The 27,813-nt window shown below is 40.7% G+C and overlaps 1 protein-coding gene across 3 annotated transcripts in view; it reads right to left on the bottom strand.

Moving 5' to 3' along the window:
* Positions 1 to 27,813, bottom strand: part of LOC149207043 (sulfatase and phosphatidylinositolglycan class N domain-containing protein) — a 412,661-nt gene that overhangs the window by 224,720 nt on the left and 160,128 nt on the right. For all 3 annotated transcript variants that reach the window (XM_089395653.1, XM_089395652.1, XM_089395654.1), the window contains exon 4: positions 21,061 to 21,354. In XM_089395653.1, coding sequence (XP_089251779.1) covers positions 21,061 to 21,354 — 294 coding nt within the window. The remainder of the gene's footprint in view (positions 1 to 21,060; positions 21,355 to 27,813) is intronic.

The following is a 27,813-nucleotide window of genomic DNA, read 5'->3' as shown; positions in this document are numbered from 1 at the left end:
CGGTCAACCATAGGAGGACAGACACTTCGGATAAGTAACTCAGATTCTTTTGGATGGGTACAGGGATATAATCTGCATTACAGGAGGACAGTCTCGTGGAAAACTTCAGTGAACAGATTACAGTCTTAGCCTAACTATGATGATAATCTCGGTGCAAGAGTACAGTCATTGTTTCGGTATAAATAAGATAATGAAGACCACAGTGCTAATCACTGTCTCGACATATCAGATGGAGAGGATACACTCACTGTCTCGGCACAATTGGGATCTCACAAGTAATATACTCTCAGCATACTAAACACAGTCAAGACCTCAGCATAATGACAGTCATCATCTCGATCATAATCCTAATGAAGACAAGGTCATAATGAAGATTTCAGTGCATGGAATCAAGGTCGTGATGAAGATCTCAATGAAGGAATAGTCATGGTGCAGCAAGTGGTGCAGAAGTGATGGCCTCAATGGTGAAGCAACAATGTTGATGATGATCTCAGTAGTAAGGAGAGGATTGGTGCCTTGGTCTTGGAGTGGCCTAGTAGGTCAAGGGTCATGGTCTTGGTATTCGTCAATTGGAATCTATATAAGAAGAATTATGTGCAGGTTTTCCTCTCCAAGAGGGAGAGGTTTTGGCCCTGGCAGAATGCCAACATCTTGTGTTCTTGTTTCTTTGTTTTGGTAGCTATTTGATGAAATAAGAAACACACACTCTAACAACGTCAAAGAGAAGATTGTGCTAATAAGAAAATTAAAAATGCCTCTCAAATAGTTATCATGCCTAGAAGAATCTTATTAATGCTAACTACCCTAGATTCTTTAGCAGAATCCACACAACCCCATCACATTACTGGGGGTAGGCCAATCCAAAATGGCCTGGACCTTCTCCTGATGTACACGCACACCATCCTCTCCAGTCACATGGTCTAAATACAGCATCTCCATCAAGACGAACTCACACTTAGCCATCTTGGCATAAAACTATTGCTCCTCCAGACTACGCAGCGACTCCTCCAAGTGTTGCAGGCTAAGTTGCACGAAACGGGGAAACGGAAACGAGTTTCCGAAACGGGAAGCGAAACGAAACGCAACCTCCCCAAATTTTGGAAACGGGGAAACGCGAATATATATAATAATATATATATATATATATATTAATAATATTTAAAAATTATTATTATATATATGTGCAATCATAAAGCATGAATGATGTGATGAGAGAATGAGCCAAGCTGCTCTTTTATAACTTTAGAATAGGTTTCTAGAACTACCTGGAAACCCTAAAAAAATTTAAAAACAAATTAAAAAAAAATTAAAAACAAGTGTTTTTTTTGGGGAAACGTGGCACGTACGGCCTGGAAACGCGTTTCCATTTCCGTTTCGAGAAACGTGGCCGTACGGCCGGAAACGCGTTTCCAGGCCGTACGGTACGGGGAAACGAGTTTCGTTTCGTTTCCCCTGGGGAAACGGACCCCCTGCCCACGTTTCCTGCAACTTAGGTTGCAGGTGCTCCTCCCAAGTCTTGTTGTAAATCTGAATGTCATCGAAGAACAACAACACGTATCTACGCAGTTGCTTGCGAAACACATCGTTCATGCAAGATTGGAAGGTAGCCAAAGTGTTCGTTAGCCCAAAGGGCATAACCAAGAACTCGAAATGCCCATAGTGGTGTTGATTTGTGGTAGCATCGGATTTGCTCTAACCATGAAAATTGGTGGAGAGTCTAAGGCACATAAGGTCTCCAAGACCCAAAAATGGTTTGGGGAAATTCCACCCAATTGGAGAGATATTAAAATAATTAATATTTTTAATGAGGTTCCTAAGCCTAAACTTTAGGAAAATTAAATATTAATGGGTATTAATATAAAACTGGGTGAGAATGTTCTAAATGACATGGATCAAGCCAAATCTAATCTTAGCCGTTGATTGAAGACTTAATCTCAATAGTTGAAGACTCAATAGGAAAAGTATAAGAGGAGGCTTGAGGGTCAATTGGAAATACACCAAGTTGATCAGTAGGATCGATTTTCTGAAGCGAGGTTCGCTAAGAAAATTCGAGCTAGTGGTCTATTGCAACGAGGGCAAGTGAGTACATAGCAGAGAGGCAGGGATAGTGCCAGAGGGTCAGCACAAACACTGAAGAGGCTGACACAGATAGAAGTCTGAGTGATTGGGTAACAATGTAAAGTGTGTCTATGGGTCGTAGAGTAGGAGAAGGCTCTACAACTGAGTGCGCAAACTCGCAAAGTCCTAGTAGTCCACTGTTGAGTGCGCAGACCCCTGCAGCTGAGTGCGCAGGGCAGATCGAGTCTACAACTGTTGGAAGAATCAATAGAGAGAAAGTTTACCATATTTCTATGCATCTTTTCCGGTTTTAATATATGATTGGGTATAATTTGCAAGTATACTGTTTATATGTTGTGTGAACTTATTTGAATGTTTTGTATAACAAATTATAACATAAGACATCCAAGTACGTGAAGGTAATTAACTGGTATAGGAAGATAAGTAAAATCGCGGGTAATAGCACAGAGCGTGGCTCTAGCAACACAGAAGCTCCACACTCCCTGGTTAGGGTTGCGCAAAGGCAGTATATCAAGGCATAAGGAACAGGGAAGTGCGTGAAGCGACCTAAGCGTAGGGACACACAGTGAGACCAGTCGAATCTCTCAGACATCTCAAGGGTGCGGAAACCTGGTTCTAGCACCCTCCCATACTACTTCAGGTGAGACCTCAGTCCGCGCTCCGCGGGCTGTTGCCAAAAGGGCCAGTGGTACCGGAATTTGTTTGGCTAATTAACTCTGAACCTGGGTCAGGCTCCAAATAAGCCAAAAAATGGGTAAAAGTGTAAAGTGTGTCAGGCCCCAAATAAGCTAGAGCTACGCAGAGGAAGCTAGGGACTGCGCAAAGGCAAAGCGACCTGCGTAGGTGATGCAGAGGGTCCTAGAGCTGACACAGAGAGCCAGGAGGTTGACGTAAAGGCTTCAGGAGCTACCCTGAAGCTAGCAGGGTGGACACAGGGCCAAGAGGAAGCGTCAGAAGGATTTTCGTGGGGCAGACTAGAGATGAGAGGCTGAATATCTGTCTTTGAGAAGAGGTATTACTGTCGTGTAACAATCTCTGTTGGGTGAGCCATTTCCGGCACCCTAGTTGCACTCAAGAATATGCATAATAATAATACCCTCAGAACTACTACACCAATTTTCCCACATTGGGTTTTTCCGGGGACGATTGTCCAAAAATAACGGTGTCCCTTTTGTGTTTGTCTCAATATTTCAATTGCTGATCTGTATATGAGTTAAGGCTGCATTTGTGTTTATTTCAGTATTTATATGTATAAATAACTTGTTAAAAAAAAACAAGTAGGAGAAATTAAACCAGATAATGCAGTAGGGATTTTTAATGTGTCAGACTTAGAAATTTCAACAAGTGGCATCTAAAAGCTGTCTTCGGGATATCCTGCTCTCTCACCTGAATATGATGGTACCCCGAACGCAAATCTATCTGAAAGAAGTAATTGGTTCCTCTTTGTTAAGATTAGGTATGTTCTATGCTAGAGCAATTTATTTAAATTTTCACAGTTAGCAATCACATCAGCATTAAAATAAACTGCAGATAGAACATAAATATAAAACGCAGAAGACAAGCCAAGGCAAGAGGACACAAGATATGGCGCAAGCCAGGGACAAACCCCACAATGTGTGGGGAAACCCTTTGATCAAATCTTCTTTTATCTTCAAAATTCAGCAGAGAGAGAGAGAGAGAGTACATTTACAACAGAAGTCAACGCTTTGACTTTATCTAGATCTAAGCATAGATCATCTCCTGTAACGATGAGATCAGTTGAAGACATTTTGCTTCAACTGATACCTATGATCATGCTGCATCTGGTTCTCTAGTTGCACCACTGCATACTACATCATGGAGTTGTCCATGTCCATGATCTTGCTCAAACTAATGTGCGTCATCATCATGCTGCTGCCCCTGCTAATGTATCATTGCACTGCCCATGCACATGATCTCATAGTGCTGCCCATGCTAATGTATCATTGTGCTGCTCATGCACATGATTTCATAGTGCTTCCCATCATGCTGTTGCCCATGCTCCATGTATTCGTTTCACAGCCCATCTACAATATATCATGTTGCTGCCCAAGACTGCATTATATATATGTGCCCAGATCACACAACGTTCTTATCTCTATGCCACCGAAGGACTGCTCTTATTCATGCGAGATTAACCCAATACTAGAACGCTAAGATTACCTATACGCTTCAGTTATCCGAATGTGACTGCACCTAATACTTCATTCCAGATTCCCTCATATCTCGTTGTAGCTTATGAACAGCGTGTCAAGACATGACATGAACTGTGTTCATATCTGGCTGTAGCTTTTGACTGCAGCTCTTGATTCAGCTGTGCATGTATTGCGTTCCAAGATATATGTTATGACTGCGTTCCAAGATATATGTTATGACTGCATGGCATATTATATGAATGCCCAGCGTATATATTTCCAGTGCCCAGCGTATATATCCAACGTATATACTTCCAGTGTATTTACATAATGCCCAGCGTATATACTGTCCAACATTTACATTACTGCAGCGTATATAATATGACTGCGTCCCTGCGTTCAATGTGACTGCGTTGGATTACGTTGCTGCCGTCCCATAATGCGTTCAATATGACTGCGTCCCTGAAGTATATATCTGCATTCAATGTGACTGTGTTTTACATGCCTTCCCTGATCTGCGTATATGTCTTTTCATGACTGCGTTGGATAGTGTCTTTATGACAGCGTGCAAGGTGTCCATGCATATTACATCGTATGAAATCCTTCCCTTACAGTGGCTTGGTGTTTCCATTACAGCGTACAGTCTAGGGCATCATCTGCGTGCAAACTAGGGCATCAACTGTGAGTTAGGGTATCATCTTTAGGCTAGCGTATTACTCTTGGTGTCTCACTCCTTCTCCAAAAACCCAAGACATGGAGAGGAGATCACATCAAGAATGAGTGTTCCAATTGACATCAAAACTCTTCTATTTATACTAAAGGCGGATGATTGAATAGACATGACGTTTGGGCTTCTAGAGCCTACATAAGAGCTGGTCGGCTTGATAATAATTATATAAACAAAATAAATTCATATCTCCATAAATACTTAACGGAATCGGATGATCTTTGTATCAATCCTACACCTCTCGACGAGAGGGATCCAATAAAAATATCACCTGCCATAAATAAGTTGACCCACATGGAGTTTGGCCCTAGTTGCCAATTTAACACTCTTAGCTCATCAATGTGTGGAATGGGGTATCTGTTCTTCAATGTCTTCATGTTCAAAGCCATATAGTCTATACACATGTGCAGAGTCCCATCCTTCTTCTTCACCAGCACCACAGAAGAAGCAAAAGGACTAGAACTCGACCTAATATAGCCCAAGGCCAACAACTCTTGTATGGCTTGCTCTATCTCATCCCAGTAAGCCTTGGCATGTCTGTAGGGGGTAGTGATGACTGCGTAGACCCCCTCTTCCAGCTCATTAGAGTGCTCAAATCCTCTATCTGGTGGATCGCCTGGAGGAATGTCTCCAAAAGTTGTCAAGTGCCTCTCCAACACTACTAAAATGTTTGGGTGTGGTTGCCTTGCCTGGGCTCCTATCTCTGAAATCCTGAGCTCCACTGTCATTGCTATATCCCTGTGTCATAAGTCTGCCTCCATCCAGTTGGTTGACACAGTCTGTGTTGGATAGGAGTGCATGCCCCTCAACACAACCAACTTCCCATCATGCCCCATAAACTCCATCTCTAGTGTCCTATAGTCTACGAAAACACGCCCAAGAAGTACAACCATTGGACACTCATCTCCACGTTGGTGTCTGGCACGTTCACCATAAACAAATGGTCGGTTACTAAATAGTTCCCCATAGTCAAGGTCAACTTGGGGACATAGCTAGTACACTACATGGTTTGGTTCCCCGACACCAGTACTAAGAAGCCCTAAGAGGGTTGGGTGGGTAACCCTCTCCACTCTACCATCTGCGCATCAAAGAAATTGTGGGTGGCCCTTCCGTCTACCAACACAAAGACACATTGCCCCTGAATAGTGCCTTTGATCTACAATGTCAAGTATCTCAGAACCCTGATGAGTGAAGCAATCACACCTCCTCTGGGAACTGTGAAACTCGTGTCTCCTGCGCCCTAAGGTTTATCCTCCCCTCTAACAACCTCAAGCTTCGCCTCCTCCTCTGGCTTGCTATTTGAAAAAGACCTCTATATAATGGGCCTTGCCCTTAGTACATCTGTGGCCTGAGGCCCATGACTCCTGCCAGGTGAAGCAAAGCTTCCTCCTATGGAGATCCCTATTGTTCTCATCATCAAGTTGCCCCCATCCTGTCAACTCCCTCTATGGAGGTCTACTGTCCCTACCCCTCTGAGGAAAGGTAGGTTTGGGAGGTGTTGGTGCTCTAGTCTTAGGGACTGTATCAAGCATGTCCCTAGTCTGAGCAATAGCATCCTTCAAAAATACGGGACTATAGGCCCTCACCCAACCACGCAAAGGTGGGACAAGTAATGAGGCAAGCTCCCCTTCCATATGGTGGAGATAGAACCAAACGGATCACCGAGAGAGCCAGACCAACCAAGTCCCCCAGAGTAGTCACACAGTCGCGAAGAAAGAACCACCCCATCGTTACTACCCGAGAGAGGAGATGTACCCCATTGCCATATGAGAAAAGAATGGCTCGTGTTGTTGCTAGAGTTAGTTAGTTGACTAGCTCGTGGGTGGGGCAAGGAAATGGAAGTGGATTGCTTGCTTTTTGATACTTGCCGGGAGTAAGGCAGACGGGGTTGGACAAGAGAGATGGAGATGAGGTTGAGCCAAGTTGCCAACAGACAACGAGAGAAGTTTCCCATCATAGCTAAGGAGATGTACCCCATGCAACATATGAGAGAATGGATAGACGCGTTGATAGAGTTAGTTGCCTAGCTTGTGCTGTTGATAGAGTGAGTTGAATAGCTCGTGGGTGGGGCAAGGGGACCCAGATATATAATATGGGGTGCGGTGAACGACGATGTGCATGGGACAGGGGGGGCTATTGCAGCGGTGATATCTTCACACCAAGAGTGAGGTACTACAGCTTGTTATATACGATTCGCCAGGTGGGTGAGGATCATACGCCAGACACATAAAGATATTCAGAGAGGGGAGGGCAGATAGATAGAGCCTTCAGCGAAAGAGGCTAGGTTGAGCCATTCATGCAGGTCAGCTAGTTTCATTCACGCTAGTCAGGTAGTTTCAGTCAGGGAGGTGGGGTAGATTATCTGTGTGGTATTTGATCGATACCCCTTGCCCTGTTCGATGTGAACAGTTTGGCGTGCCCAGGAGGGTTCTTGTCCCCATCAGTTGCGATACCCCGTGCCCTGGATTGAAATGGTCATGTTTTACCAGTTCGATGTGACCAGTTGTTTTTCCCCCGTACACAAGTTTCGTGCGTGATATGTTGGTTACACGATCATTTCGAGTTCGACGTTGATGTTGATTCGCCATGAACGATTTATTTGTGTTGGCAATTGCTTGCTTTTATTTACTTTATTTTACTTATTGGGTGGGGGGGGCCGGGACTAGGCATGCCTGGGTAGGTCTTCGAGATTGGTGGGTCGACCAACGGACGGATGATGTAGCCGTGTTAGGTGGATTTATAGAAAAAAGAAAGAATATGCCGCTTACCCAGATATTTCGACAGAGGGGTGGTACCCAGATGATGTCTGCGAAGGTTTGCTGCTGGCCGGTTTCACACATTAACCAATCTGCCCGCATTCAGTACGCTTTCAGTCCGCCTGCCCTGGACACTCACCCAGAAAGAAGGAGTCTCATTCCCGCACAAGAGAGGAGGGAAAAAGACACCCGCGTGACCAACTGACACGACGAGAGAACGAACCCTTGAATGGAAGGACAGTTTCAGTCCCGCATTCTCTTTCCCGCATGAAGGCATTTACGCTTGCCTCCTTGTTGGTGGTTGATCGCTAACGCTTGCCCATGCATGATCTGCTTTGAAGGTGAACTATCGTGGCCTCAGAAATATCAATAACCATCACAAACATCCTCTGAAATTTTTCCATGTAGACCTCGGCACTACCTATTTGCTTCAGATGTGCTAACTCCCAAAAATGCAAGTCTAGGTCCTTCGGCGTCCTATCAAAACGCTTTATGAGCCTCCGAGTGAACTTCGTGTAGGAACTAATAGCTGCATGACCCAGGGTGATAAGTCTGTGCTACCACCACTCTTGCAAGTGAAATTTTCATTAAATTGCAACAACTGGAAATTTATTCTTCTAACTGATTAATTATGCAGTTTATTTGCTACGGCAAACAACGAATAAATCATACTACAATTCTTCACAAATAAAATCGTTGTGGAAATAAAATAGGAACTGAGAAATATAGATGCGCACACACACAAAATTTGACACAAATATTTTTAGACAATTATCCCCGAAAAAACCTAATGCGAGAAAACTGGTGCAGCAGATGAGGGTTTTATTATTATGCAACAGTGAAATTCTGAGTACAATCTGTATGCCCAAAATTGGCGATCCTCTAAAACATAAATTGGCCACAAAAATTAGTGAGACAAATCTTGCCTCACCCGACATTGATCCAATTCCAAATCTGGCACAAACTGGGATGTTCACAACCCCTGAATCAACCTCTGCACAGATGTTGCATAGTCCCTCACACACATTGTCTGGAAGTTCATTGTCTGGAAGTTGCTCTGATCAAGTCATCCAACTCAACTCAGCCTCTGAGAATGACTCACTAGCCCTTCTGGAATTTCTCCTGGCCTCCAGCAACTGAATCAACCCTCACTCTAGTTGAATCGAACTCCTCCTCTAAAGTTGCCTACACAGCCTCACTAAGGAAAACTCGGCCCCCTGGTAACTGACTCTCCGGAACTGGAATCTCCTTCGGCATCATTGTCTCTACCCCTCACTGACTCGGCGTCCCCTCTCTAGCTCGAATTCTTTTCTATTGAATCACTGCAACTGGGAAGCTCAATTTCTACCAAGGTGCTCGACCTCAAGTGTGGTTTTTCTCCAAACCCATCAACCTCCTCTTATAATCTCTCGTTGGCTCACCAACGGCCATGATTAAGTCCTCTTCAGTGGCTAAGATCATTTTTGAGTTGATCCATGTGAGTTTCTAGAGAAATTTCACCTTTCTCAATTAATTCATGTTAATTAATCATTTTCCTTAAGTGACTTATGAAAACTTTAACCACTGACTAATTAACTTAATTGAGGCATCTCTAGGTGTTTTCTCATGAAATTTTTTCCGAGTTCTTGAGTTATTGTGTTTCTAAGCCTCTCCGACCAAAGTCGAGGCTAGAACCCCTGTCTAATGCTACCCAACCATCAAAAACTAACACTACACATCTCCATCCAAGTGCAAAGTGGCGAACTTGGTCGACTTTGCCTCCCTCATGGGGTTTAGCTAAAGGTAAGTGTCCAACTTGTGTACCCATGCCTTAGCCGAACTCTTGGCTGACCCATCAAAGTTACAGAGTGTAATCTTCCCTACTACCTTCTGCACATCCTTATTTAGCAGACCTCCCTGGTGTGATGGCACAGCTCCACCTATATACTTCCCCTTCACGTGACAAAACTCCCCAAAGGACATAGCCATTTTGATCCTTGGGTCCAATGCATCGTACTGCAATTGTGGGTTCTTGTCCTCCATGTTCAAGTTGCTCCTGGTTCTCCATGTGCTCTTCGTCCCAATCCTCACACTCTCTAGCATGCTCTAGCTCAATGTCTGAAAAGGGGTCAAGCACCCAGTCTCTAGCACGCCCTCTTTTGCCTAGGTCTTTTCCTCTGTGAACGAAAACTCCCCCAAAACGAGGTAGCATCACCAGTTCCTGCACCCACAGCTTGCCAAGAACATGCTCTAATACCACTGTAATATTCCTACAAGGAAATTAACAGTAAATACAGAGCTATTGTTACAAGTCATTTTGTCACACTAAGGCAAAAGACCTTAAAACCGGATTTCTCGCTATTTGACAAACCCTTCTCAGCAATCCCCTACAAAGTTGAAGAAAAAACCATTTGGAGTACAAGAATCCTGGATTACATTGCTTTAAAACCCTAATTTCAAGCAGTGTCGCACTTTTCCTAGCAACAAACTGCGTAATCGCAAGTCCATTCATTGTAACCTTCACAGAGTGTCGCACTGTTTTCCACTAAAAAGTGCGACAACCTTTCTAACTAGGTGAAAATAAAAAGTAAAGTCTAGAACTCTTGTTGAGGAATCTTATCCTCAACCACCTAGACTCGAGCTCCTACCTATTTGGACCTCATCCCAGGATTCATGGAACTAATCCCACCTATCATGGAACCTACTCCTCCTTATGTGGATCTCATCCCATGAGATATGGATCTCCAACCTCCCTCTTCTCTCCTATAAATACAGTGCTACTCAATGGAGAAGGGGTTGACTTTTTTAGCACTTAATTTATGCCCTTATGCTGCCCATTTGAGATTGAGAGTGAAGGCTCATTGCGCAAAGGAGGATTGGAGATTGTTGAATGGAGATCCAAACATCAAGGCACATGGTTGTAAATCTCCAACTCGTTATCATTAATAAAAATACTTGTTTCTGTGAAAATTTCCAAGTCTGACACATCAGAAATACCTACTGCATTATCTGGTTTATTATCTCCTACTTGCTCTTTCCATTAACAAGTTATTTATTAATATAAATACCGAAATAAACACAAATGCAGCCTTCACACATATACAGATTAGCAACTAAAATAAACTGAGACAACACAAGAGACACCATTATTTTTGGACAATCGTCCCCGGAAAAACCAAATGCAGGAAAATTGGTGCAGCAAATATAATGGTTTTATTATTATGCAGTTTCTAAATACAACTAGGGTGCCAGAAATGGATCACCCTTCAGGGATTTTCCTTGGCAGAAGTATCTCTCTTCGGAGACAGATATTTCGGCTAATCAGCGACCGAATGATTGCCCCATAGTGACTTCGATTGTTCCTCAGCTGGACAACGAAAGCTGCTCCAAGATTCCTTCTAAAACTGTGTCACCCTCTAGGGACTGCGTCACCTTCTAGGACTCGGTGTCTGCCTCTCAACTCCCAGTCTGCCCCATGAAGATTCCTCAGTGCTGCCTTTTTAGCCTAGCATCAGCTCTACAGCCCTCTGCGCTGCCTGCATCAACCTCTTGGCCCTCTGCATCTTTTGCATTGGCCTCCTTATCCTCTGCGTCAGTCTTGGCTGCCTCTGCATCAATCTTCTAAGGTCCAGTGTTGTCTCTCCGGCACTTTCTCTACCTCTCTGCTATGTATTCTCAGCCTTCTGTCGGACTGCCCCTCGCTGCAACAGATCACTAACTCGGTTTCTCAGCAAACCCTGCCCCAGAAAATCGAATTCTTGATCAACTTGGTGTATCTCCAACTGACCCTCAAGACTCCTCTTATACTTTTTCTGTTGACGATTCAACGGTCGAGATTAAGTCCCTAATCAACGACTAAGATTAGATCTGGCTTGATCCTCGTTATTTAGAACTTTCTAGATTAATACACATTAATATTTTAATTTTCCTAAGTTTAAACTTAGGAACCCCATTAAAAATATTAATTATTTTAATATCTCTCCATGTGGGTGGAATTTCCCCAAATGATTTATGGGTCTTGGAGATCTCATATGCCTTAGCCTCTCCACCAATTTTCATAGCTAGAGAATATTCGATGCTACCAAAAAGCAACACTCCCTCTTAGCGAGGAATGTGCTCTAATAATGCTTCACCATTGAAACATCACACTGATCCTCTGCACCAGTACCTATGTCGATGCTTGGCCTACAACCTCACATCCCCTGCATTGTTGCTTCCTGTACTGCTGCCCATGACACTGCCACTGCCACTGCTACATCTGTACTGCAGCTCCCTCTTAACATGCTGCATCAAGTTGCCCATAGCACTGCCACTGCTAACTGCTGCACTGCAACTCGGTAACTAAGAAGTAGGTAACTGACTTCCCCCCAAATAATGACATCCTGGTCAGTCTAAAAGCCTCGTGATGCTGAAGTTGCCTCTGCTGCAAACCCGTGCTCCCTCTGCTGCCACTGTGCTGCTGCAACCTCTTCTGTACCTCTCGCACTGTTGCAACTTCTACTGTGTTGCTACAGACTTCTGCACTCTAGCTGCCTTTCTGCTCTACCACACTTTGCTCCACCCGACACCTGTCATCATGCTACTGTCGTTAAGGGCTCCCATAACCGGATGTGATCCAAGTGTTTGGGTACCTCAAGGATCCTGCGCCTAGTATGTAGTCCTCCTGACTACAACTCGATGTCTCCCCACCTCTTCTCTATAGGTGCATGAGCACTCATGGCACAATCGTCATCACTTTCGACCTCTTTCTCTGCCTTAGCTGGAGCTTCCTTTGAATCGGAAGCCTCTCCCTTGTTTTTCTTCCTGGGACACTAGGATGCATAATGTCCCAACTCCCCACGATGGAAGCACTTAACCTTGTAGATATCCTTTTTCTTCTTCTCCCCTTGTTGTCTCGCAAATGCTACAGCCACATCCTCCTCCTCTTCTTTCTTGATCTGACTTCCCTTGCCACTACTCCCCGCCTTGGTCAACCTTTTGATCTCTTCCTGGCTAAGAGCTGCCCACATCTCCTCCCAACTAGGAAAAGTCTCCCCAAAATACTTTGGACAAATGTCTCGCACCCTTCGGAAACTGCATTCAGGGCAGTCCTGACCATAAACTCTGGATCCAGTGCAAACCCCGCGGAAGTAAGCTAGTCACATATTTCCTACAACCTAAGAAGCAATGGATCTATCAACTCTCCCTTCTACATCTGATATGACCACAGTTGATTCTCCAATAGCATCTTCCGCTACACGGAAGAGCCCTGGTATAAGGTGGTCAGCGCCTCCCACATCTCCCTTGCTGTGTTCTTCTCAACAATATGTGGTATGACATGATCTTTGACCCCGTCTAGGATCAAGCATTTTTCCTTTGCCTCAGCCTCCTCATACTTCTCATTAACATTCGGGTCAACTGGGATAGCTACGGTTTTCAAGGCAAAGTCCTTGATGCGATGTCTATCCAGGATTGTCACGATCCTGGCCTTCCAAATGACAAAATTGGAAGCTCCATCCAATCTGTCCTGATCCCTCAATCCATTGACTGCCATTTCAACTCCTCTTCTGGACTCCCTCTAAGTCTTGACTCCCCCCTGGAAATCTCCCACTGAGTCCTAATTTCCCTCCTGGAAATCCTTTAGCCAATTGTCGAACCGCTCCTCTTTAATCCTCCTTGCAATAGCAACTCGGATCTGGATTCCTTGCTTAGAAATCCATCGAGGTAGTGATTCCCTCTGGTTCAGTCTCCTTAGACATTGTTCTGTATCAACAGAAATAGCATCCCACCAGCTCCTCAAATCACAATCTACCCACAGCTCCCCAAGCCCCTACAACTGAAGAAACTGAGCCTTTCAAGCTCTGCGCAATCTTGGCAAACGCTGAATCTGCCCCTCTAGCCAACTGCATCAATCCTACCTGGCTGAGCAAGATAACATGGCTCTTCGTGAGCCTCTTCTACCTCTCTCTTCCTCTGTGCTGGCTCTTCCCTTGGCTCAAAATGATGACACAGGCTCTGCGTCACTTCCTCTCTTGTTGCTTCTGCTCTAGAACAATTGCTTCTGCTGCAAATTTTTCAGATTTCTTCCGCTGGTGTCTTCAGTCCTCCTGTGATCTGCAGTCACTCTGATACCATGTGAAAATTTTTAAGTCTGACACATCAAGAATCCCTATTGCATTATCTGGTTTATTATCTCCTACTTGTTCTTTCCATTAACAATTTATTTATTAAAACAATATCGAAATAAACACAAATGCAGCCTTCACACATATACAGATCAGCAACTGAAATAAACTGAGACAACACAAGGGACACCGTTATTTTTGGACAATCGTCCCCAAAAAAACCCAATGTTGGAAAACTGATGCAACGGATATGAGGGTTTTATTATTATGCAATTTCTAAATACAACTAGGGTGCCAGAAATGGCTCACCCTTCAGGGATTTTCCTTGGCAGAACTACCTCTCTTCGAAGACAGATATTCTGGCTAATCAGCAACTGGATGATTGGCCCCACAGTGACTTCGATTTTTCCTCAGCTGGACAGCAAAAGCTGCTCCAAGATTCCTTTCGGAACTGTGTCACCCTCAAAGGACTGTGTCACCCTCTAGGGCTCTGCATTTGCCTCTTAGCTCTAGTCTGCCCCACGAAGATTCCTCATCGCAGCTTTTTTAGCCCAACGTCAGCTCTGCAGCCCTCTGCGTCTTTTGCGCTGGCCTCCTCAGCCTATGTGTCAGTCCTAGCTGCCTTTGCGTAAGCCTTCTAAGGCTCTGTGCTATCTCTCTGGCACTTTCTCTGCCTCTATGTTATGTATTCTCGGCCTTTTGTCAAACTGCCCCTCGCTACAACAAATCACTAACTCGATTTCTCAGCAAACCCTGCCCTAGAAAATCAAATTTTTTATCAACTTGGTGTATCTCCAACTGACCCTCAAGCCTCCTCTTATACTTTTTTTGTTGACGGTTCAACGGTCGAGATTAAGCCCCTAATCAACGACTAAGATTAGATATGGCTTGATCCTCGTTATTTATAACTTTCTCACCCATTCTATATTAATACACATTAATATTTTAATTTTCCTAAGTTTAGACTTAGGAACCCCATTAAAAATATTAATTATTTTAATATCTCTCCATCCGGGTGGAATTTCCCCAAACAATTTCTGGGTCTTAGAGATTTCATGTGCCTTAGCCTCTCCACCAATTTTCATGGCTAGAGCACATCCGATGCTACCAAAAATCAACAGTTTCTTCCCATAGGCATATGTTTTAATGTTTATTGTAAGGCTCCTTGATCTCTTACATGGTTTATGATTGAATCTTTGATATATTTTATGCTTTGATCTCTTGTTTGGTTCTGTCTTTGCAGGTTTCCTCTTGGAGGATCAAGGGAGAAATGTTGAAAGCAACAAAGGACAGTAGCGAGCGTCATCAATGAACATTTCATAAAAACGTATGAGCTTTGCATCCTCTCCATATCAGTGATTCCATTATAAATTAGGGAATGTTTTCATTTATTTGTTTGATTGTTACTAGCCTTGGTTTCCAAGCCTAGGGAGATCTTGTTATGTCTGGACAACGAGATTTGTCCAGATAAAAACTACGAACTAAGAACAACAATGCAAAATATAAAATCAAACACCCAAATCAAAACAACAACGGAAATAAGCAGAACAGCTAAGCCATTTTATTAAAATTGGAAATCGGGGTACAAATAAGTAAGAACAATGAAACCTAACCTTACTATGCAAGCTATGCAAAACCCAAGTTGTTCTCGCTGACCCAAATTGTGCCACATGAACTTCCTCTGCACCCAAGAAGAGCGTAGAACTAGAAACCTCCTACAAGTAAAGCCTTGTGAAAGCCTTGAAGTGGACTCTCAAATTTCCTAACTAGGGATACATTCGATGTTCTCTGAAATGAGGGTAGAATTCCGCCTGAAATTTTTGTGCTAAACAACGCTCCAACTCCTATGCTAAACAGCTCCAAGAGAGGTCGACTTGTGTAAGAGAGATAGTCAAAGGATGCCTCCCCTTCGCCTCAAGTGCTCTAGCCCATGCGTACCCCTTAGCGGTCCCCATAATCCACTAATTTGTTGCCCTTTCCTTGTGGGTTGAATTGCCTCCCTTAGGTGGCCCCCACCTTCTACTAAGAAATCAATTTACCTTTTTCTCCTAAATCCCAAGAATGTTAAAGTGTGCCTTCAACACCAAAATCACAAAAATGGCCATACTTATTAAAATTTATGCAATTGGGGATATCACAGTCCTCCCCACCAAAATTTGCTTGTCCTCAAGCAACTGTAATGTTGGGTGCTGCGACACCCGCTCACCTTCCCATGTAGCATCCTCCTCAGGTAAATCCCTCCATCTGACAAGGAACTCCCTGATGACCCTGTTCCTAAGCCTCATCTCTCGAACCTCCAAAATGGCTTCAGGAACCAACACAAGATGTCCCTCCTCATCCAAGGGTGGTAGCTCTGTTGAAGTTGTTATTTGTTGCCCCAGTGTCTTCTTCAAGCATGATACATGGGAAACGTTATGTACCTTGGTCCTTGGTGGGAGCTCCAACTTGTATGCCACCTCTCCTACATGCTTGGTCACCCTATAAGGACCATAGAAGCGAGGCTTAAGCTTCTCAACCCCCTTCTATTTTAGGGTTGACTGTTTGTAAGGCTACAGGCGTAGATAAACCAGGTCTCCAACCTCAAACTACCTCTCAACACAATGGCGATCTACATAAACCTTCTGTTGATTTTGCGTAGCCTGTAGGGTGTCTTTGAGAGCCTTAAGTATCTCTTGACTCTCTTGGATCTAATCTTTGGCCCCTGTGGCCCTGCTGTCTACAAACACCATGTCAATAAATGTTAATTTTGGATAGCAATGGTATGTTTTATGCTTTAGAGCAATTTACTTTATTTTTTCTTATAAGCCCAATATCAAATTCCAGATTAGCAATCACATTAACATTGACAGTAAATGCAGATAGAACATAAACAATAAGCAGAAGACAAGCCAAGACGAGAGGACAAAATATTTGGCGAATGTCAGGGAAAAACCCCAATGTGGGGAAAACCCTTTGATCAAATCTTATTATTATTCTTCAAAAGTTCAGCAGAGAGAGAGTACAATATGCAAAATTTACTTGCCCAATCACTATAAAACAGTCTAGTCAAACTGCAGTCGAAAGACAGTCAAAAAAGACCCAAAACAATCCTGAAAAAATTCGGTCAACACACAGTCAACTCTGCAGTCAAAGGGCATGGGGTCAATGCAGGTCAAGCTGCTCCAAATTTCTCGATTTTCATGCCAGGAGATGCAGTGTCAAGAGATCGGATTTTTTGCCTGAAAATCGCGGTCAAAAGAGGTGATTTGACCCTCGGTCAACGTTGCTGCAGATAGCCCAAAAACAATCATGAAATTCCAGCCTAAAATTTTCGGTCAACACCTAGAGAAGAAGATGCTCATATTTGTTGTACGAACCAATGAGAGGAAGAGAGAGAAAGATGTGTGTTGAGTTGTGTCCAAAAAAGGAAACTGCCTCTTCTATTTATACACAATGTTGAGGGTGAAGAGACACGTCTGTTAGGCTTTATGAGCCTACATTAGACTTCTGGCCGACCTTGACAATTTGTCCATAGAAGAAATAAATTCATAATTCCATTTCTGCTTGTCAAAATGAGATAATCTTTAGATCAATCCTGCACCTCCCGAAAAGAGGAATCCAATAAAAATATCATCTCCATCGGAATAGTTTTACGATAGAAATATTTTTCTTGTGTACAAGCTATGTCCAAGAAAAATTCCTACAAAACCACTTTCTAAGATGAACTATGAAGGCTCAAAAAATGAATGAGAGCTCCTTTGAGAAAGTATCAAGAGTGGGTTGGTCTCTCCAAAGACTTCCCCTCATGCTTGATTCAACAAGATGCTTCCACTACAACAAATTTTTCAAGAATTAGTCCCATACAGATTTAACAAATAAACAATGACAAGAAACTCTAGAAATTTATTGGAAAATAACTAGAGCACTATATATCTAGAGCATACTTCAAAATCAAATGTCAATGCAAAATATCTTTACATTAACAAGTCTACAAGAGCATATGGAAATAAACTAGATCAAAGCATGAATAAAAGAAATTATACCAATAATCCACTATTCATCACATTCCAAAGGAAGAAAAACTCATGAATGAAACCCCCAAAGTCTTTTATTGCAATTGAGAAGAGTGTACACAAGAGTAGAGCTTCCCCAAGCACAATAGTTCGTTTTCGATGATACTAAGTGGGAGCTCAAAGCTCTATATATAGAAGAATGGGAGCAAATCCCAATGAAAAACCATGTGACAAGTGTGATGATGACAATCCTAAGGCTCCTTCATGCAATTCGATTTTCCCCAAGTGGCCATTCGATTCCCTCTAGAGAGGCCCACACAATCCTTGAGGAGGAGAACTCGTTGAGGTGGAAGGGTCATGTGTATGTGAGATTGGAGCAGTAGGAGACCACTCTTTACTCATCTCTAGTGGAATTCCAAGTCCAAAGCCCACCAAATGATCACTCATCAAGCCAACTCAAATTCCTTGCTTCATTAAATGTGTTTTCCTTAAGAAACTCGTGGTCCCCTCCATGAGAATTCGATTTCTTTAGAGAAAATGTATTTTCCTTAAATCAAGGAGTCTACATCACCTTGGAACTTCACTTTGACCCCTCAATGACTTTCCACCTCATTTCCACATCATTTAGCATGTGTGGATATTTATTTTTCTCCATTTATTTAATTGTTGGCTCAATTTATTGCCACATTTTCCACTAGACTTAGGAAACGTGGGTTTTGACTCTCCAGGGTCTAGAACTTATTGTTTACCCTTTAACATGTGTCATAATAGAAAGTTGAGGGTGAGAGGTGTAACTTTGAGCACACATATTCCATACAACTTCTCTAGACATCACTTATTACATCATAAATTCAAATTTTATTCAAATTTCGCCCTACAGGAAACTTAAAAATTTCAAAAAATGACCCTTAGACCTAATCAAATTCCACGAAATTTTATGAGCGATCTAGTATGGTAATATACAATAACTCTAGATGCTAGGACTCACCCAAGGCGCAGCCATTAAACTGCACTTTTGTTTTGAGGTTATCCTTGGGAGAAAAAACTCAATTAATTATTAAGTCTTGGTAAGGACCTAATAATTAACCAAGTGAAAAATGCCTCCCAGGTAAACTCACTTTATGACAAGGTCCCAAGTTACCTAGGCTTGTTACATGACTCAACTCATCATACTAGCATCACTTTACATCATCCATGTAGGGCTTGTGGAATCTAAGTACAACAAAGAAGATGAGAAGAAGAAGTAGAGTTGAAAAACTTTGATGATATAGTGAATTCCGATGGTACATGAAACCTCTGATGCATCCTTGGGCATGGAGTCTTCCAAAATATTTGGGTACACTTCAGTGGTCAACACCCACCACTAATCCATGTTCAGAAGTGTCCTTTAAAAATAAGCAAATATATCCAACTACATAATGAAGAGCCATAACTTCGGGGTTGGAAGGCCCACCTTCAAACATACGATCATCACAGATGGGCGAGGGTCCATAATGGCTGGCTCAAGTGGCAGAGATGGTGGCACATTGAGTTATCTAGTCGCTGCAAGAGGTTGTTGGTTGTCCACTGAAGACCATCTAGGAGAAACTTTTCTCCTATGGGTGTCACCCACAGGTGGCAGGTAACAGAGCCCACAAAATCAATTCATTAAATATCCAATCACATCCATGAATGAGCTCCTACTCTTTTTCTTACAATGGTTTATCGAAATACCATGGGTCCCCCAAATGCCATGGGTCATCCAAATACCATGGGTCACCTTTTCCTTTATTATATAAAGTGACCTTTTAATATGCTTTTCCTTAGTCACCTTGATTAATTAATTCCTCCCTTTGAGATTCCCCAATTTATTTCAATTTGTAGCCTATGGGGATGGCTAGGTTGCTGAAATGGTCTCTGTTGCCCATGTCCAAGAAAAGGGACATTACGAAAACCCTTGGAGGAAAGAGCTTAATTCTTGGAGTATGAGAAGAGAACATTCAAGTATTTAACACAAAAACTATACTAGTTTAGGACATAGAAAAAAATTAAAAAGAAGAAAGAATAAGCTTTATAGCCTCAACTGCCCAATGGTGGTTGAATGTAAACTATGGCAACCTCAACCTCCTTTCCAAGATCTCACAAATGGTAGCCTACAATCTCCCTTCCAAACTCTCACAAAGCTGCTCCTCAATGACTAGCATGCAACACACACAAAACCCTAGCAAAGATGAGTGAAATGAGGGAAAAGAGAAATAGAATGAGAGAAAATGGAGTGAGAATGTTTAAATCCTTAAGGAACCTTTCCCATGCCTAAATCAACCCCTTGGAACCTTTTCTTGTTTCCCAAAAACAAGAAAAAAATCAATTCAATGTTACCAAACAAGTCCTCTCAAGAAGCATTCAAGGAACATTTTTTATGCTCCCAAGAACATCCTGAGAGTATCATGGGAGGGTCAATCCCTAAGCACTACTTGAATGCTCCCCACAAAGGCAAGAAGCAAATTTTTGGGGAACAAAGAGCACTCCAAAAATTAGCTTCCAGAAGGGAGTATTCAGGGAACATGCTTCCTAAATGCTCCCAATGGGAGTGTGCTTTGGATGAGAAGTGCGAGGGGGCACTCCCTCACAGCATAGGTTAGGAGAGTCTTGATGGATCATTCTCAACTCCCTCCCAAGGTTACATGGCCACGTCCTGTTACACCTTTGTCAATGCGGGTATATAAATTTTTTCAGTGCATCATTCACCACCATTGTAAGCCCAAGGTCACCAGTTAAAGCCATGTAAAAACCAAGTGAAGCCCTGTATTAGCTCTCCCAGACCTGTATCTTGTCAATTTGAGTCTATATCCATTTTGTTTGGTCAGACCATGTCCTGTCCCTTGAAAAGTTCACCTAGGCGATCTCGTCCCTAATGGGATTGGAGGACCTTGGGGGATTAAAAGACACAACCGTCTAAAAGGGGATGCATAATTATTTTATAATCTATCCTATTGCATAATTACCTCCTTTTTTAACAACCCCCCCAAGGTATTGCAAAAGTGACTTTATTCTATTCTCGTACAAAAGTTGTTACATGTTGAATGTTGGACATCAATCAATTGAATGCATTGCAAGAAAAAGAGAATAACAAACTATAATATATGCAGTACACAGGAAAGATACAAGAAAGAATGTGGAAGAGAGAGAGAGAGAGAGAGAGAAAGGGATAAGCCCATATAATGATTTTCTGGTAAACTTAAATATGGTCCAAATTGAAAAAACTTTTAGGATCTGCAAAATGAGACTAACCTTTGTCGCTCATTCCATGATCTGCTGTAAATATGTATGCAGTTTGATTATCTTTAAAGAACTCCTCAATAAGATTATATGTTTTTTCAACACCGTCATCAACCACCTTAATATTATTCAAATAGATTGACGAGTAGGGTCGATGTGCATGGCCATTTGTATCACAACCCAAGAGATGTAAAAAAATGACTAGTTTATCTTGATGCAACAACTGCTTCAATTGTAGGTCCTCGTTTGATTGGTTTAACAGGCTGTGAAAGTGATCAAAAGACCATTCATCCAGAAATGATGCATCTGCAAATGAACAAACATTCCTTTAGTGAAGTATCATATTTCTGACATATGCAAGGCCCAGACTCTAAAAGAAAACATATCTAATCTTAAATCAGTCATAAAGTATCTAAAGCATTTGCTGCACCTCAAGTTCATGCCTTAACAGTGATGGAGATTTGCTGCTAATATACACATCCCTGACTCTATTTCATGTAGAAAGCCTGATCAGTGATAACATTCCTTCAGACTTCAGCCAAACAAACTGACAATGAGTGTGACTAAATGACATCATCTTCTTGAGTATGCATATACAACATCATTGTCTATCATGTATGTTCAATAAATTCATTTATAATTTAATTGATTGTCAAAGATTTCTGAACAGCATTTGCCACTAAAATTTATATAATGCAAGAAACCAATGTAAAAGTTTCTAAGGTTGGCTGAACCATAAAAACTAGCACGGTTTGAAGAGGTAAAATGGTCCATAGTCAAATAAATTACAATCATCAAAATAAATGATTTCCAACACAATACGTACTACACATTCAAAAGCCATTTCTCCTTCCACTATGGAACTAGAGAAGACCAAATATAACATGGTAAAACTCTTCAAGCTTTACATATCTCACTCCCGAGTCGCACTCTAGGATGACTCGTAAAAACAGTCGCATGAGCACAAACCCAAAACGAATCTGTTTCAGGACTGCTCCTAGAATCCATTAAAATGTGCTCCCTGACTATAAGGGAGCACACTTGCCTCTGCTCTGCCTGTACTCCCCCCGCACTCCCCAAACATTCAGGTGCCACTCCCACACATTCAGAAAATATTTTCTTTATTTTTTTAAGATTGTGGAGCCCATGATAAGGTGCCAATATGCCCAATTAACACTAAATTTACCCTTGGTGACATCAAGTGTAACATTTATTATTGTTTGAGAGCACATTCCAGATCAGGTTGGACTTCTCCTTAGTCCCTCTTAATTGTTCATCATTGACTGTTCATGGCCACATAACTCAGTGGATTTTATGGCTATGATCTTTGACACCAAAGTTGTTAAATTTCAGATTCCATGGTTTCAATTACACAAGATAGAGCTAGTTTTAATGTTTTAGCAGGTTTTTCGTCTAGGATTCCAAAGCTTGCATGCAGTATGATGATATAACCAATTTCCTTACTGCCATTGAGACCATTTTTTGGTGACATACGAGATGTTTCAGGAGACTACTATTTTTAGCAGGTAGTGCTAGGGAGATCATACAGATTCGACAACACATTCTTATTCCTTATGATCATCTAAGTCTATTACAATGTTGCAAAGATCATGTTAATGAATATATAGAAAAGGATTTGGAATATAACCTATTGGCAATGTTGTTGCACAGATTGCCACGACAACGCTCAGACCGGGGGCTGTTACCCTGATCCCCGATCTCTCCATTCAAGCCGTCTCCCGAAGCCAAGGGGGGTAGACCTTATGGGATAAAGGATGACCAACTATCGACCAGTTGGGTTGGGAGACACAGCAAGGCAAATTAGCAATTGATTGATTTAGAAATTAATGTACTAGTGTCTTATGGAGTTAATGATTAAATGATTATTTATTAAATGTTGCATAAATATAAACCATGTAAAACAATCACTTATCATCGAAAATCCAAGCGATACAAGATGCACAGTGCTTAACAATGTTCCAGCAATTAAACTTCGAGAAAAATCAAATGCTTTAAGTGATCATAAAATTTAAACGCTGACTAGTTACCACTTTCATATAGCTAACTTGTAAATAAACATTTAAGTGCATTTAACTATAGAAAAGTGGAACATAGATACCACGAAAGACACCAAAAATGAATTTTCAATTTTTTGTTAAGCTTTTTCAAAAATTTTAAATTTTTATATATTTTTATATTTTTTAAATAAAACAAAACTAAACTAAACTAAACGAAATGAAATTTAAAACTAAATACTAAAAGAACTTTTTTATTTTTTAAATTCTAAAATTAAAAGATCAGAATAAAGCTAAAATCTATTCTAAACTAAGATCCCAAAAAAAAGAAAAGGAACCTTTTTATTTCTTAACCATTTATGATCTTTTTATATTTCTTTATTTTTTTGATTTTTTATATTTTTTAATTAAATGAAAAACTAAACAAAATAACTCAAAATCCTAAATATTTATCTAATCTAAATCTAAACCAAAGTTAAATCTAAAATCTGAAAAAGAAACTTTTTTATGATTTTATCATTTTTTTTCTTTATGATTTTAAAATTCTAAATTTAAAAGCTAAAATCTAACTTAATAAAATCAAAGTCTAATCTAATTTTGATTTAAATGAAACGGAACTTTAACAAAAATTATAAAATCCTAAACTATAAATTTTAAACTATAGAAAAAGTAAAATGAAAATCTAAAACTAAAAATTTAATTCTAAAAATCTAAATAAAAGAAATTTAAATCTAAATGAAAATCAGATAAAAATCTAAACTATACGAAAAATAAAATGCCAATTCCGTATGTATATATATAAAAAAGGTGAAATTTATAAAATCTAAATTTTAAATAAACAAAACTCAAATCTAAATTAACAAAAAAAAAAAAAAAAATCTAAGCTAAAACTAACCAACGCATATGAAAAAAAAAGAACAAAGAAAAACTCACGCATATTGAATTTTTGTTTTAGCTATTGTAATATGCAGGTTTGTGGCGGGGTGCTTCTATGGATTTGCTCGCGGCGTGGAGATGGCTGTCTGGACAGAGAAGTGACTGCAAGTCAGCGTGAGGGTATTTGAGGGACGTGGGCAACACTTGTTTTGCAGGTTAGTTCGATGGCAGAGATACGTTGAGGCTGACAGCGTATAAGACGAAGGAGTGACAGATGTAAGCAGAGAGCTGCGTGAAGATGGCTAAAGTTTGCAGGTTCGATGAAGTTTGACAGCAGAGAGAGAACAACGTGGGAGATTTTCCGCCTACGGGTTTGCTGGAGGATTGACAGCAGCGTGATATAGGTTTGGAGCTGGAGATTGTAGACAGCAAGGGGAAATGCGTGGGAATGCTTTTGCTGCGTTGAAAGGGGCAGAGGTTTTATTTTGCAGGTTTGATAGCTCGACGAGAGAGGGAGAGCAGCGTGAAGGAGGTGACTGCGTGGGGACTTTTTGCATGAAACAGAGGTGCTGAGGGTTATGCGTGGAGCTTAAATGAAGAAAACGCAGGTTTGATGGCAGCAAGGAAAAGATGAAGCGTGAAGACTGCGGATGCATAGAAAAAAACGTCCTTGCAGGAAAACTGAGGCTGCCAGAGGGTTTGCTGGCAGCAGTCAGGCAATCACAGCTTAAAAAAAAATTCGAAAAAATTCCTGTAAATGGAACCCCAGCAAGCAGATAGCCTGGACAGAACCTCGACTTTCTTTAGAAAAACCCTACAAATTCTCCAGTAAATTTTAAATTGCCCTGCATTCAGATTCGTCTAATGAAAACCCCAAAAAATTTTCAAAATCTGTCCCTGCAACCTGCAATGGCAAAAAACAGAACACCCAAAAATAAAATGTGCAAGAAACAAAACCTAAAAACCCTGAAACCAGCTAAATAATTACAGTAATTACAACTCAGAGGCTCTAGGTAGCCAGATTTATCGTTATGCCACAAAAATATTTTCAGAATTTTAAACTTAATGTGAAGTGCTTCAGAAAACCCTTCATGCATTCAAAAAAAAAAATCAAATGATAAGCCCGGAATCAAAAACTAGTTGGGCTCTTTCAGAAAACGCAATCCAGGAGTTGATTGGTTCAGCCGAGAACTTCCCGTAACGCCCAGTAGACTAAAAAAAGAAGATTTCTTGCACAGCTTAAATCAACCATTAACATAGAGGAAGAAAACAACAGTGAAATTTAGATCAAATGGAAATACCTGACATTATGTTTCAGAAATTAAACTATCATTCAAACCTCAGAGATCAAACAAGATACCTGTGCCTAAATCAATCTTCATCAAGCTATTACCAATGGCTGAAAATAAAATTATGCAGAAAAATAAAATATCTTATAGCATTTTCAGAAGAGTAACACCAGCAAGATTTTCAACCCCAAAGTCTTTCTTTATTGCACGAAAAAAAGACTACAAGAGAGCTTTCTTTAGCACTAGACTCTAAGATCCAATCTGATCTCAAATGACTCCTGACACCCTATTTAAAGGAAAATTTCCCAACGGCTAGTTCGAGTGATCCATGTCAAAATGATCTCGACCGTCGATGAGAATCAAAATCCCTTTTAATCTCATCCATCGAAATTTTAAATGCATTTTAATATATTAAAAAATTAAAACTTTGCAAAATTTTGACTTATTATTATTTTATTATTTTATTTATTTTTCAATTTTTTTTTATTTTTTTATTTTTTTAATTTTATTTTTTTATTATTTATATCTTCTTTTTTTTTTTTTCTTTTTTATTATCCTCGAACTTAGCCCTTTGGAAAAATCACCTAGGACCTAGGACTTAGGACTTAGGACTTATGAGGGGATTAAAACATTTTCTAACCCTCAAGACACTTTACATCATGACTTTTACAATTTTACATCTCAAGGGGGAAAACCCATTTGACATAGACCCTCATAGACCACCCAGGCTTGCGACACAAATATAATCTAGCAGATCAAGCAACTTATAATAACCTAACCAAATAGTTAGAGTTATTTCCAAATTACTTTTACATAGACTCGACCAAGTACACTAGGAGTCCCCTAAGATTCTAATGACAAAATCCATTCCGGCTTTGGGGTTAGGCTGAAGGAAAACTCTGGCGATCATGGATCGGTGAGACAAAAAACCTTCTGGAACGTAGATTATCACTAGAAAATTAGGTTTGCCTACGCAATTTACATACATGACTCAAATCTGCTAAGATTATTTACAATTTACACATGTAGACTGGGTTTACAACATAACATAATCGAGCTGATGATGAAAATCGAATGGCACGGACACGTCGATCTAGCATTGTCCCTTTTTGCGAAAAAAGGGGTGCATTGCTATGGGTAGTTGACATGTAGTGGTCAACAGGCAATATCATGGAAAGTATCAACAAAGTTTAAGAAAAAATATTCATTTATTTCATTTTTTCAAACATCTAAAGCAACAACAATATTGAATCCCAATAGTTGTCCCATGTCTTGACAGCCTGAAACCAAAAAAAGGTAGTAAATGTATTTCAAGATTCATTATTGTGAATCATCTAGATTCCACAATGATAATATATCGTGAACAATGTTATTAGAACTAGATTGATCGCCAGAGAAAAACTAGAAACCAGACCACAAAATTGATCAACCAAAAAACATAAAATATTCATATATATATATATATATATATATATATATATTGATGTGTATCCATTTGAATTCCAATCATTATACACAAATATACAAAATTTCTTACGTATATAGCAAGGGAGCATCCTTCACCTAATCAGATGTGTCCATAGATTCAATAAACATAGTTCTTTCTAGGCAAGCAATTAGGAATTAAAAAAGGTAGGAGATCTTCTATCTATCCATCCATTAGACATGATTGTGCACGCTAATTTACTCTAGGAATCCTTGAACTCTGTGAGGTGTCCATATATTCTTTGAGCCTCGTTTTGTAGAAGTGGCCCTCTAAAACCATGAAAACTAGGAACTATGAAGCCCAAACCACATAATGCTAAACATATAACATAGGTTGATAATATACAGAATTAGAAGCATTGAAAGGTATGTCTGCATCATACCACCATCTAGTAATGCATTCCCAAGCAACCCCATTTTCCATCGTCTTCCATATAGCATCAGGGGTGGTGCAGGGTACAAAGAATTAGTTAAGCATACACAGCCTCTTCAAAGTAGAGGATTCTTCCAAACTAGGGATTTGCTTTTGATTATCATTATGAATTGAACCTAAACTTCTCCCTATCTATTTTTGAATCTTGTTGGACTTGGCTTTATCTGCTTTTGGTAGGATTCAAGAAAGCTTAGGATCTCATCTTTTAGATCCTCGAAGCCTTTTAGGTGAGGTTTCACAATCCCTCTTGCACGTAGTAAGAGTTGTTTCAAGTTATGAATAAACCCCCCACCAACACCATCACCAACTTCCTTCTAACAATAGTTGCATATCATTCCCCTCATGCCAGATCCTTCTTTTCATTAGAAGCCATGGCAATTTTTACACTGATAAAAAAATTGTCCACCAGTAAAACCCAAGAAATTCTTAAATACTAAGAAGAATATAGCAATTGTAAAGAGAGTACAAACTAGGCTTTAAAAAAGGCATCATCAATATATTTTCACAAGCCCTCCAAATTAAAGAGAAGAAGCACAACTGCAACAATCCCAAACAGCTCCTAACAGTCAAAAACACAGTTCTGTAAAAAAGCCCAAGAAATTCTGAAAATAAACCCTTGAATCAACGCCAAAACTCTCGAAATCATCCCTTCAATCAGTTGTCCAAA

The sequence above is a fragment of the Pinus tabuliformis genome, chromosome 1_2, assembly GCF_031772625.1.
Source record: "Pinus tabuliformis cultivar Carrire ecotype Pingquan chromosome 1_2, CPIR1, whole genome shotgun sequence".
NCBI classification, from domain to species: domain Eukaryota; kingdom Viridiplantae; phylum Streptophyta; class Pinopsida; order Pinales; family Pinaceae; genus Pinus; species Pinus tabuliformis.
This window is presented reverse-complemented; position numbering and strand designations above follow the sequence as displayed.